Source organism: Lepisma saccharinum, chromosome 10, assembly GCF_977018435.1.
Source record: "Lepisma saccharinum chromosome 10, izLepSacc3.1, whole genome shotgun sequence".
NCBI lineage: Eukaryota > Metazoa > Arthropoda > Insecta > Zygentoma > Lepismatidae > Lepisma > Lepisma saccharinum.
The window spans coordinates 6,324,345-6,337,607 of NC_139238.1; the positions used below are offsets into that span (position 1 = coordinate 6,324,345).

General features: G+C 39.2%; 1 protein-coding gene across 1 annotated transcript; it reads right to left on the reverse strand.

Moving 5' to 3' along the window:
• Window positions 1-4,997: 4,997 nt before the first annotated feature.
• LOC145994464 (sodium-dependent dopamine transporter-like) lies at window positions 4,998-6,161 on the reverse strand. The gene has a single exon (XM_083130600.1). The coding sequence runs from the start codon at window positions 6,159-6,161 to the stop codon at window positions 4,998-5,000; it is 1,164 nt and encodes a 387-aa protein (XP_082986726.1).
• Window positions 6,162-13,263: the final 7,102 nt, after the last annotated feature.

Consider the following 13,263-nt stretch of genomic DNA (forward strand, 5'->3'; position numbering starts at 1 on the left):
AATTTAGGACGGCTTATAATGAGAGTGCATTTTGTCCAATAACTTGATGCTGTATATTTAAAGTGTAAAAGTACACCCTAACAGTTATGAGATTAAAGTCTTGCCGTCTATCGAACACAAATCTGTATGTTTACTGATCATTTACAAATGAGTACTGGTATAGATTAATGAAGATACCAGTTCCCATACTTGCAAGTACAAGGGCAATAATTTAATGGTGGATGACACAGAGCTTCATAGAAATCATAATTTGTCCTGATTATGCTACGTATATTTGGTTCAATATCATATTGAATTTCAGTAGCCGTTTGTACTAAATAGTTTACTTTGAATACCAGTGAGTATGAAGCTTGACTAGTTTTTCGTAGGTTTTTTAACAATTATTTTGCAAATTTCTGTTTTAGGCTCATCATTTTTAACATTCATTATAAAGTTAGAACACTGAAGTGAGCTCATATCGTGAACCAAACAGCCCTTTAATAACAGGACGATATCGTTAAGCATTATAGTGCCAACAAATCCAGTTACACAACATCTGTAAATTCCATTATTAACTCAACTTGTTAATGTAATATCAATATTTTTAAACATGTTTTTTAAGTTCATAGTCTCATATACGATGTTAACACTATTTGTATTTGTTCCTTTTGCAGATGAGCATTTGAGAATCTAATCGAAGTGTCTTCTACCAATAGTAAAGAGCACTCTTGAAATTTGTACAAAGGACAATAGGTTTGACTGACAATGACAGTTGCGTACCATGGCAGTTGGTGTATAAGCTTCTACGGAATATAAATCAACAAAGTGGACTGTTTGAACTTTACAAATTTTTGCTTGATTGAATGGTGATGATTTACTAGAAATCAAGGATCCAAAATATGCTCAAGAAATGATGTTTCAAGCCTTAATAATATCTGATAGCAAGTGGTCATCAATTGTAAAATTGTATATTAGGGGAAACAGAAGAAACAAAACAATTCGAGGGGTGTGACTTACTTGTCTTGTCTGTCAAGCATTGGCACGCATTCATTGATATTCTTGTAAGTTGAAATTTTGAAAGGTATTTTCCCAAAATCTTAGGACATTCATTGTTTCCTGAATGCGATGATGGTTTGCAAAAAGCATATCTCTCAGACAGTGGCGGCAATTAGGGGGAGGGGCAGATGGCCCCCACTTTTGCCACAATACTATACAAATCCTTATCTACCAAGGGAAATTAAAGTGTTCTTGTCCTCTCCCAGTGTTGGAACCCAATCACCAACACTGCTCTCAGAGAACGCAATAATGTTTTGCAGGGTAAAAAAAAAAAAAAAAAATATGCATTGAAACAACAACGTAAATATGATTTTATATATCCCGAAAATGCAGTTTTAGTAGTCCCTGTAAACAATGATTTGTAAGCTATTGGACTTCTATTCTAATGGTATTTATTACTATATTGTACCTTCCCTCGAAATACGTTTTTAAATCTACTTTATACACAGAAAGGTTAATTGGGACTGGACCTACAGTTTAAAGTGGGATCCAAACCACTATATGCAGTCACCGGCAATAATAATGAGACACCTAATTGTATATCCTGAAATACCCGCATCCCTGCAATGCTTTATGTGTGTTGCCTAACTCTACGGCCAGTGACAGAACTTGTCCGTAGAAAATTTGCTATTAAATCCACTCATCGCTGTAGATTTAGACAACACACAAGACGCATTGCAGAGAAGGGAGAATTTCAGGATCTAGTTGTCCCTTTTTTATTGACGATCACTGTACATCCACCGTCTATCGAACCTGGGACTCCTGTATTACAAGGCGATTACGTTACTACTTTGCCAAGGGGGAGGCTCAACCTCCCTCGCAATTTGTACCAATATGTTGCTGAACTCGATGATATATCAGAAGTGTTTGAATAGTTACTCTTTAAAAGTAACTCCGAGTTAATTACTTGAGAAAGTAATTTACTTACAATTACTGTCATTACTGTTCTTTAGAAAGTACCTAACATAGTTATTATTACAGTTACTTTACTCTAGATTTGTTTCATCTCGTAAGACGTTGTTCGGAACATGAATTGCAAGAGCTCTGTCCTTTTCACCACCGATGAGCACCAAACGTTTAGCATTAAGTTTCATGAAATTATAACTTATTTCTTACATTTCATGTACAAACATTCAGGCAATAAAATTCACAGTAAACTTCTGTTACAAAGCAAGGACGATTAACATATCATTTTATTTTGTTGAGCAAACAAAATATTTTTTAGAATTTTTTTGAACTATAAAATTACTTGTCCATGAGGATTGTTGGAGATTATGTATGTAGTCTTATATGGTAAGTGTTCTAATACAAATAAACTTGGAATACATCCTGGCTCTTGACGAAAAAATACAAAATTGTTTTCAATGGTCTCAAGATGTTAATAATCATCAATTGATTGCTTTGCTTTCTTTTACTTCGCTTTTTGTGCCACTTTTGGCTAATTTACGAAGATACCTTTATGAAAGATAAAACAAAGATTACATACACGGATGCAAAACTAAGTTGTTATATTTAATAACTTATCCTTTCTCATTATAATTATAAATAAATAAATATAATTATTCATAGCAAGAAGTTAATAATAAAAAATGGTAATAATATTATTCTCATTTACAAAATGAATAAATAATAAATAAATGAATCTAACAAAACCACAGGTCATTTTTTTTTCTTGAACGTGTTCTCTTATAGGTTCTGACTCATTATGGCTCTAACCTACGTTAATTTATCATTCTTTGTAAGTAATAACTTTTAAATAAATTTCAAGAAAACTGCACTAAAGATGAACACGTTTCTCCGGAAACTAGCAGCTCCCAATGAAGGTTTTTTAATTTCATAAAGTTGGTATGAAGTTTTTACAGCAACTGAATTTCAAAGTTGTAATTTGACAAGTGACCCTTTGTCATTCCCTGAAATGAACACTCTTTGGATTGCAGATATGGTGTGCATGCCAGTATTATACTTCAAAAGATTTGTTTTAAATTCGGGAAATGGCAAATTGTAATAAAACGTGGCTGTTCTGATACCTTGCCTTGCCTTGCCTTAGTCTATTCTGTGAAAATCCTTTCACCTTAGCATACTGAGAATACAAATTGGAAACAGAGTTGCCAAATGCAGCTCTTCTCCCACGTTAAAAATTTTAAAGGTAATAATTTAAGTTTAGTAAAGCAACTGTTGATAACGTTACTTCTACTGCAAATAGTAACTTTGTTACAGGTACAGCTACTTACTTATAGTTGTATTCCCTAAAAGAGGTAACTGTTACTTCCAAACACTTTTGCATGGTAAAGGTCATATCGCCCTTTGTATAATCCTACAGGCGTAATATGGTGGCCTCAGAGATGGCCATTGTACTTCATTGTGCTAATGATTATAGATAGTTATTTAAGCATTCTTACCTCATTCTAATAATGTGATGAAAAATGTGGAAATTTGCAATTTAAAATGTCAAAATATTAATACCTCAATAGAGGAACTACAAGATGTCCACATCATAATAAACAGACCCGCCTGTTTCGAAAGATCGTACGGAGACATGGACGGCTTGTAAGAATCGAGGCGAGAATGAGACGAGAACGAGACAGACCTCTGTAAAATCGAGACGAGACCAAATCTTAATATCAGATCCTCGGTCTCAATGTCATTTTTTTTTTAAAAGAATACCTTATACCCAGATATTTTAATTTAGCCACTGTGCTTTTGCCGGGAATCAACACGGGACTCCATGATTACAAGATTATGTCAAAAATGACTTACACAAAATTAACTTCAATATGCAACTTCTTCAATATGCAACTTCTTCAAACGTATTAAGCAGGTTTCTACCTGACTATTTATAGGTAAGCCGAACTCTATATACACACCAAACAGAAATACTATTGTTAAAGAAATTTGTGCTCGTATATGTGTGTGTATTTATTTATTTCGGATTAAGAGTTTGGAACTGGAAGTATCTTTTGGTAAACTAAAAATATTTTAATTGTATTAAAGCCACTGTCACTTATTGATAAGGCTTGAAAATTCCCTTCTATTTTCTTTCCAGACATAAATTGTTCGAAACAATGGAAGGTATGTCAATTTGCTTGCACAAGGAAGGAGCAATGCCTTGGATATTGCTGATTGTTGCTGATTGTTGATGTTTTTAAAATAGGCAAAGTGTTTCCATGGAATTAGGGCTGCGAAAAACAAGATTAGCACTAAACGTATATTTTGGGACAAGCAAAAAATAGTGAAGGATATATTCACGAGTGAAAGATAAAAAAGACATTGAAGATATGGCTAACACGTCAAGTGAAGAGCAATCGCTGTCAGTGTAGAAGAGACGGAGGTAGTTAGAGAGACAGAGAAAGCTACCGAGTCCGAGAGAGTTACCGAGACTGAGATAGTTACTTGTATAAGTGATGAGGCTGGCCCTTCAGCCCTTCTCAAAGTCCACTGAGGAAATCCAGGTCAAAATTGATTCCTCTGAAGAGTGGCCGACAAAGAATGCCACGACTCTATGATGAAGCCGAGGAGGAGACCGAAGAGATTCCCCCAAGAGTGGTTAAGTTCGCAGACGTTGTTGAGCCGTACTCCATAAGCAACAATTCGCGGTCAATAATCTCCGAACTTCGAATCCGGATCGAGACCCGAAGAATCAAGCGGATGAAACCCGACGCACATCCCGCCGAAGCCAAGACTTACCTAAAAAGGATGGAGGTCCTGTTCTACTACCTCAGCCCGTGTATCGGCATCGGTGGCGTCTGGAGAATTCCCTACCTGTGTTACGTTCATAAGGGAGGACTTTCCTCTTCCCCTACCTAATCTTCATCCTCATTTGTGGGTTACCTATGTTCCACCTAGGAACGATGGTAGCACAGTTCACTAGTAGCGGGTACATCAAAATGTTTGGTGCGTGTCCAGTCACGCAAGGAGCTGGATATGCAACGCTAATAGTGAATATGTTCCACTTTTGATACATTCTAACGTGTTACATACGTATATACACTACATGAAAAGGTACTATAACGTCGCTTCTCCTCGTTCAATATACACATCATGTGATCTCCAATGAAATAACGATACAGCCCATTTGCAAACCTTGTGCCGGGTGAATACGATCTGCAGAATTCATTCCAATAATTTGCATCCATTGCATACTCTGGTGCGAACTGCGGCGATGTACGGATGAGATTTCGCAACCGTTGTAGCAGTGTCCCGCCCATGTTTGCTACCATCGTTATAACGTACGCTGGAATGAAAACTATTGTAAGGAACGATGCCCCCCACCCTGCTGCTACAGTCCAAAGGGGGAATAGCTCTGCTCCGTATGAAATTGGTTTGCTGCTGCAGACAACGAAGGAACCATAGACACAGAGTAATGTTGCCGGAGTTACGACCACCCAACACAGCCACCACAATCCATTAACTGTCCTCCTACCGTTAACAAACATCAAAAGTCTTTCGTACTTTTTCATGCCGTAGATGAACACAAATGCAAGCACTTCCATGACGCAGATGATCATTAGCGTCGGCGTAGCGTGGGTATCCAGCAATTTGAACCAGTATATTCCATTTTCTCGAATGCAGAATGCAGAGACTAGGAAAACAAAGAACACGGTGACTACGATGCGCGGCAATCTGTCCTTCTTCAGAGTGGGATAAACGTCGTACAGACTCCACTGGAAAGCGTCAAGTTGTATCACTATCCAGGAGAGTGCGGTATAGCCGAGAGAGGCAAATACCAGGACGTTCCATAGCTGGGGACAAGGCATGGTGGCTATCATCGCAGGATAAATGGAGAACATCACTGCTGGCCCGTCCTTTGCCAGGGAGAAGAATGCGATACCTGTCTGCGCTTGCAAGAAGCCCAAGCCGCAAAATAACACGAGTCCAAAGATCACGCTCACAGCCGTACTCAGACCAGGGACGCAGAACACTTCCCACCAGCAATTGTGATTCACGTAGTTGAAGCGAGCTCTATGAACCACAGTGCCGTGTCCGACCCCGACGGTGAACAGCGCTTGGACTGCTGCGTCCATCCATGTTCCGACGCTAAGAAGTTCCTTAATTTCAGGTACAAAGAATGCTCTAAGCCCATTCGCTGCACCTGGAAGAGTGACTCTACGGATCATCATGATTATCATGGCTATGTAACCGAGCGGCACGAGAAAGTAGAAGCTTATGCGAAACTTCTTCCAGCCTACGTTACAGCAAGGAATTATCAGAGCGCATAATACGAGATGCAACGCCTCCAGCAGGATCCTCAATACTTGAAGATGTTCTGAGGGCGAATTTCGTAAGATACTGCTCTGACGGGCTCTGTGGATTAGTTGCTAAGCTTGCAAAAGTACTGCTTCACAGCTTGGTACAGTTTCCGTCATTCCAAACGTTCTTGCACGTGCTCCAATCTATACTTTGGCTCAGGGGATATGCCATGAATTTTAATTTGAAATTACTACTACATACAAACAGTGCCGGTTCTACAAATGTTGGGCCCTCCTGCAAAATATTACTAATGGCCCCAGGCCCGTAGCATGAATTTTATATCGGGAAAGGCAGCAGCGAAGAACTTGTGTGTGTCAGTAGCGGCGGTACAATCCCCTAGGATGAATTTCTCAGTACAATACAAGTTATTATACAAGATGTTTAATGGAAGTAAAATTAATTTCCACTATACAGTGTTTAAATTATATATTTGTAGAATTTCGGGTGGAGCTTCAGTCCCCGAGCCCTCCCCGGGCTTAGTGCCTGAACGACCCGCTCTGTTTGATCGGGCTTGGGAAATAAAATGCCAAAGGTTTGCTCTTTTTCAGTTTCTCCATTGTATGTGGCGAGATTTTATTGTAGTTATTTAACATTGATTTTCTGTCACTTTTGGCTAATCGTAACGACGAGGATGAGTCATGATAGAATTAAGTTGATGAAGGAACACTCAACCCCTGGCCAGGATTCGAATCCGGTATCCCTAGCTTAGTAGCGCGCTGTGCTAACCACTACGCCACGAAGGTCGACATACGCTTCTGGAAAGCTAGATGGGATGGAATTGAATTGAAGTTTTGCCAAATCAAATACAGATGAAACTTTCGAGAAGTTACTTTTGAAAGCGACAACACTTGAACTGGGAATGGTGGGTTGATATCTGTTTCAGATTATTTCTGTAATTGCTGTGCTTTTGCTTACAGTGCGGTATGCGTTGGGTTGGTCATGTAAAGTGGTGGTTTGGTAAGGAAATTATTTTTCGAATTAATAACCGATTCTGTTGTACTGATCAACCGGGAAATTCAAGCTGGGGATTTATGTCTTCGTTATATTCTAGAATGTTCCGCAGATAAAATGTTTCGTTAATATTACCAGTAATTCGACTCCATCTCTTATTTTAGAACGTTTCCTTTCCCGCTTTCCAATGAATAAATAATACAAAGAATCGTCCTACTCGTGGCAGGCTTTGTTGTGCAGCTTCCAAATGATGACAAATCTTTACACAATGATCGCGCTCGCTGCGACTACAACAATGAAAGCGCAAGAAAAGTTTACTTGCAATATTGTCAATAAAAGGCTTATAGAACATTTTCCGTCTTGCCTCGATAATTACTCTCCTTAAATTATCGTCACATTATTCAAGAAGCCAAAAAAACGAATTTATCCAGTGTAAACTGATAGATTTCCTGCGGGGGCTCGACCCCCCTGATCTCCACCTTGGATACGTGCTATAATAACAGGGTTGTAGAACATTCCCCTCTGGCCTCGATAATTATTTCTCTCCATCGTCCCATTATTCAACAAGCCAAAACATAATTTTATCTAGTTTAAACTGAAAGATTTCCCTGGGGAGGGGCTCGACCCTCCCCCCTGATCCCCATCTTGGATACATGCCTAGATAATTATTACTCTCCTCAAATTATCGTCACATTATTCAAGAAGCCAAAAACCTACTTCATCTAGTGTAAACAAACATTTCCTGAGGAGGGATCCTCCTTATCCCCACCTTGGATACGTGCTATTATCAATTTCAGGGTTATAAAAAAATTTAACTTGCCTCGATAATTATTTCTCTCCTTAAATTTTCGTAACATTATTTTATTTCACACACACAAGAAACCAAAAAGCCTCATTTTATCTAATGTAAACCGAAAACTTTCTGGGGACGCTTGAGCCCCTTGAACCCCCCTTTGGATACGTGCCTGAGTCAACGCAGCATTTGCTTCAAACGAATTCACAAAATGTTTTCAATTATTTCAATTACTGTCCTCACTTGGCCCGTTTCGTGTTTGAATTAACTACACTTATTATTGTATTTTCTTCTCTGCGTTCTAAATATTAAAATATAATACTGAATATAAAACAACGGATTTTATATTAATATTTCGACTATTACTACCTTCCACTGATGATAGGCTATATTGCTTATTTCTGTAATAAGAACATATAACTAAAATCTCATGATTATCAATTTCCCTGATTTACTACTATTTTTTAATCCACTAACACACCTCTAACCAATATGGTGTCATCTCACATCGAGTACCAAAATCGACCAACCTGTATGTATCTATCTTGGTTATATTTACGCGGAGATCTGGCAACATGGCCCTCGGTTGCCATGGCAAACGGTGCTGCCATCTGTTATCGAAAAATTACCACAAAATTGCCTTTAGCACGGCCTTAAATTGAGCTAAAGTTGGCTTTCAAGAAGCTAGATTTACGAAGGGTGGATAAAGTGCCTCCCATGGTAATTTTAGTTGTCAAGGGGTTGGGGAGCGCTGCTATTATCGGTAAATTGGAGGTGATGACAATATATTGTTAGTTTTCACCGTCCTGATCTGACGGCATCACCCATCTCAAAAATCCACCGATGGTTGTATGAATCCAAAATAAGGGATTACTGGGTAACAATATTGTCATTTTCACCACAGACAAGTCGCTATATAAAAGTATTTGGGGAGGTAAGAGGGAGGGGTGGGACGACGCAGCCAATATAACAATATCACATCACGTGCAAAATGTATACGCATGGCAAAAGTTGGTCTACGTTGGCCGGGGCTAGTGATGGCATCATAGTGGGGCAGAGGGCGGGTGCCACAGTTCACAGCCAAACGAGTGCAGGTAAGAGCCAGATCTTGCCCCAAAAGAGCTAAGTTGGCAACAGTGCTCCCAGCTGCGTCGGAGAGAAGGACCTAGGGGAAATTGTCCCTCTACCCATTAATTAATATATAACTAGTAACTGTAATGACTAAACTATTCTCACTTAGGTTAAAAGCTAAGGCTGTAAAGGGGTAATCATCACACATAAGGACAAAACACAGGACAACTCACACGCAGAAATACAGAAATAGTTTTACGGAATTTCAATAGTAATAATGGTTATATTGTTTTGTAATTCGTCCATGTCATACACTCATACCTATGCTAATAAACAAAAAAGACAGAACTAAAATATCGTGTCCAGTTTTCAAGATATGATTTGTGAAAGTAGTTTCGTTCGAAACCGACCGTCCGCTAACACTGCAGGTAAAAGGTATTGAAATTTGGTATTAAGACTGTAGCTTGTCCTCCTTTTTAGAACCTGTTATATCGAAATTGATTTCAAATCTTTTGGCACACTGAACAAAATATCACCCTAAATTAGGCTCTTTCCCCATAATATGGCAACCTCGATATTGTTCGGTCAACCGCAGAAGACCCAGAAAATTTAGCAATAATATTGTCCTCTTGAAAAGTCATAAGAAAAGACAACAGACCGCTTGCCTCATTTCGACATCTTCCGCCTCATAATTGGCTCACGACTCATTTGGAAAACCACCGAGCAGTAATTAAATCTTGAGAGGCAACCTCTTTCAATAAAGGATTCGCAATTAATTACAATCTTGGGATTCCCTTCAAGGGAGCGCCCCACTTTCCTCTTCGGATCAATCAATTTTCTTCGGATCATTCTCTGGCCTTAGAGATTCGTTGCTGCTTTGTGTATACTTCATCCAGTCAACAGGAAAGGAATTTCTGCTCTGGAATTAACCGATGGCCTGCTTGTGCATGCCTAGCTAGGCGCCTTGTCGACTGCCGGGTGAAAAGCTACCATCAGCAATCGGGTTAATTGTGTTCGGCTATCATCGTTCAATTATGTGTCCCAAGGTTCCGTTGTCCCAAACAAATGAGAATCGAAGGCACTGCATGTTGCCAAACTTACAGTCCGCCAGCGCTAACCATTGACGCAACTGTGTATCCGCCAACTGAACAAGTTCAGTGCCCCTGCAAGCTGGTCTCACTTACCGCACGCTTCTTAAACACCTTGTGGGTCAAGCCCCGCCCTTCAACTCGTGAGGTCACAGTGTGTTTATGGTAAGAGCCCTAAACCTAACATGCCTAACCTAATAACGAAAAGCATTTAGACTGACATAAGAAGACGAAGGGCGGAGCTTGACGAAGAAAGGTGTTTGGAAAGTGTGCTTTAAGTAAGAACCTCTTCTGCAGCGTAGCGGATACGGAAATCACGTTGCATGAAAAAACCTCTGCCACTAATGTTGGCATTTCCTATCCTGCTGGATACATAGAAAGTTCTTGTTGTTTTGTAATCTCTGGAACTCAGAATGTGATTCTTGTGTTTCTTCAATATTTTAACCCATTTCTGTCAGAGAATAGCGACTTGCCTGTGTATGTACATCTTGAGAACTCGGTTGCTGTAGGGATTACAATGTTGTATTGTTTTGTGGACTTGAGAAAAATTGAAAAAGTATGAATTATGACTTAATGTTGTAAAAATTTGTTAAGTTGAATTGTGAGAAGTTATAATTTAGCACAAACAGTCGGTATTACGTATACAAGTATTTTGTATAAACTTTCATTTTATTTAATTTAACAATGAACGGAGAAGAATTAACCATTGTCACATCGTGTTTCCTGTATATCACATGATCGCCCTTTCTATTTATAAAAGGAAGTTGATTCCAAGATGGCGGCCATATTGGTACCATGGCTTAGACGGTTCTCCGTCCTTACATCATGCTTCAAGTCATGAGATTTCTGTTTGTCAGTGAGTTTCTCTTTTATAGGGATGGTTACCTACTCTTGGCCCAGCCTGTATTTCCAAACATGACAGGTGGGTCCATCTCTTGAGGAGTTTGAAAATCTTCACGCATACTGTGTTCTCTTAATCTTAATCTTTTGCCGGTGACCACCTCCTATTTGTCGCCGTGGAAACCGGACTCGCATACTGACTGATTGAAAACATGTTGACAGATGGAGGGTAAGGTGTGGGTGGGCAAGACGACTTGTGAGGAGGAAACACAGCGGACAGTGTCGCTGAAAACCAAAGTCATTTGGTGACAGAGGCTTGTCAACAGAATGTTTTCCCTTGATTACGTGTCGAAGCACATTGTCCTAGGAATCTCACAACATTCATTGTTTCTGTCTAGACATCTCCAAATTTCTTTTCATTTGGAATGTGCACGATATCATTGAGAGATATGACCTCAGCTCGCTGTGTACGCAGCTAAGTTTTTGCATTAATTAATGAAGAGAAAAGCGTAGCACGAATTGGAGAGGAAAGAAAAGTTTACATGATTCCTGTTGGGAAACCTGATGGTAAGAGACCTGCAGGAAGGCCAAGACGAAGATGGAGGGATAACGTTGAGATGGACCTAAAGGAAATCGGTAAGGATGGAAAAGATTGGATTGATCTTGCTCAGGATAGGGACAGATGGAGGCTTGTGTTGCTGCAGGCATAAACCTTCGGGTTTAAGAAGACTAATGAGTAAGTTAGTTAATTAATGCAAAAACAAATGAACAAAGCCTCAAACAAATGTTAAATAGCATTAGACGCTGAATTTATACTAAAATATGCCTAATTTCTTACCAGGGGCGGCGCGAGAAATTTTCGACCGGATGGGCAGAAGCTGTATATTGATAGATTAGGGTGCGCAGGTATACATGTATATATTATATAGGTATATATATGCATGTGAGACATATATGTACGACATACATGCATATGTATCCCCTTCTCTCTTATACTCCCGATTTCCCTTCACTTCTTTCCCCTTTCCTTTTCATCTTCTCTTTTTTACTCCCTAATCCCTTCTTATATCTTTTTTTCTCAGCTTGTCACCTCCTTCGCCCTTTCACTTTCTCTCGTTCCATTCTTAACTGCCATGCACAAACACATCATATGTATCTATTGTCGCATCTTGTTTCACTTCTTTGTCTCCGATGGACACAATTATTTCAAGGGAAGTGTTTGTGTGCGGGCAGCCATACATTCTAATCACACTCTTTTCTTCATGTGAATGTAAAAAGGTAAAAAGGTAAAGTGTTCCCCTGTGCTTAGCACCACGCCATGAAGGCGTATAGGGGGTGTGGGGGTAACGCCCCACACTTTCTTGATCCGGTGTAGTGAAATAAATGTGAATTGGTTGCATCACATTTTGTCCTTCAAGTGTAAAAAATGCAAGGCACATACCTACTCCACTTTATAGATTAGGCGACAGTGATAGAAATTGTGATGGTAGCCAATGGTGAAGGATTAAATTACTTTCTCGTAATTTAAATGCATGTTCCTCATCATATTACTTTCATTATATGAGTTTTTGACTGAAACTTGGGGTTATTGATCACTTTTCTTGGCTCACAAGGTAATTACAACTGACAAATGTATCTGAATATTTGCGGAAACAGCTATCGGGTGCCAAAACGTGGGGGCAAGGACAGTTTACTTTTTTGGTAGAAAAGTCTTTGCATTAAAAGGCCATAGTGCTGGTGCAACAAGTGAACATAATGGCATAATGTGGCGGGGGGAAATCTCCTCCTAATCACCGCCACTGAATAGTTGGATTAAAATTAATGTCTTATTGGGAATGTAAACACAAACCTACGAAAAAACCAGTTCTTTGTTCATTCTGCATAAATTATCCCCAGGCTTATGAAAGGCTATATTGACAAAATATTGCCTAAAAGTAATAATCAAGTAACATTGAAAAATCTGTGAGCTAAGTTATTATTCGTTTTATGAAGTAAGTCTTCGTTACTCATGCGGGAGAAGTAATACACATATGGTTAGATGAACACATGCACTGAGGCAACAAATGGTTTACATTTTGTAGAATGTGATTTTTGACACAAGGAATTCATCGAAATTGATCACCATACCAGGTAATTCATCTCTTTTTCACAGACGACTTGGGTTGTGTGGCGTGACCTTTTCGAAAGCGCTCAAATGTCAACCTCTATCCTGCGCAGTATACCTTGGAAACTTTCATC

Bases quoted from the DNA above. Each gene is read 5' to 3' on its own strand.
- LOC145994464 (XM_083130600.1), bottom strand. From the start codon at position 6,161: ATGATAATCATGATGATCCGTAGAGTCACTCTTCCAGGTGCAGCGAAT.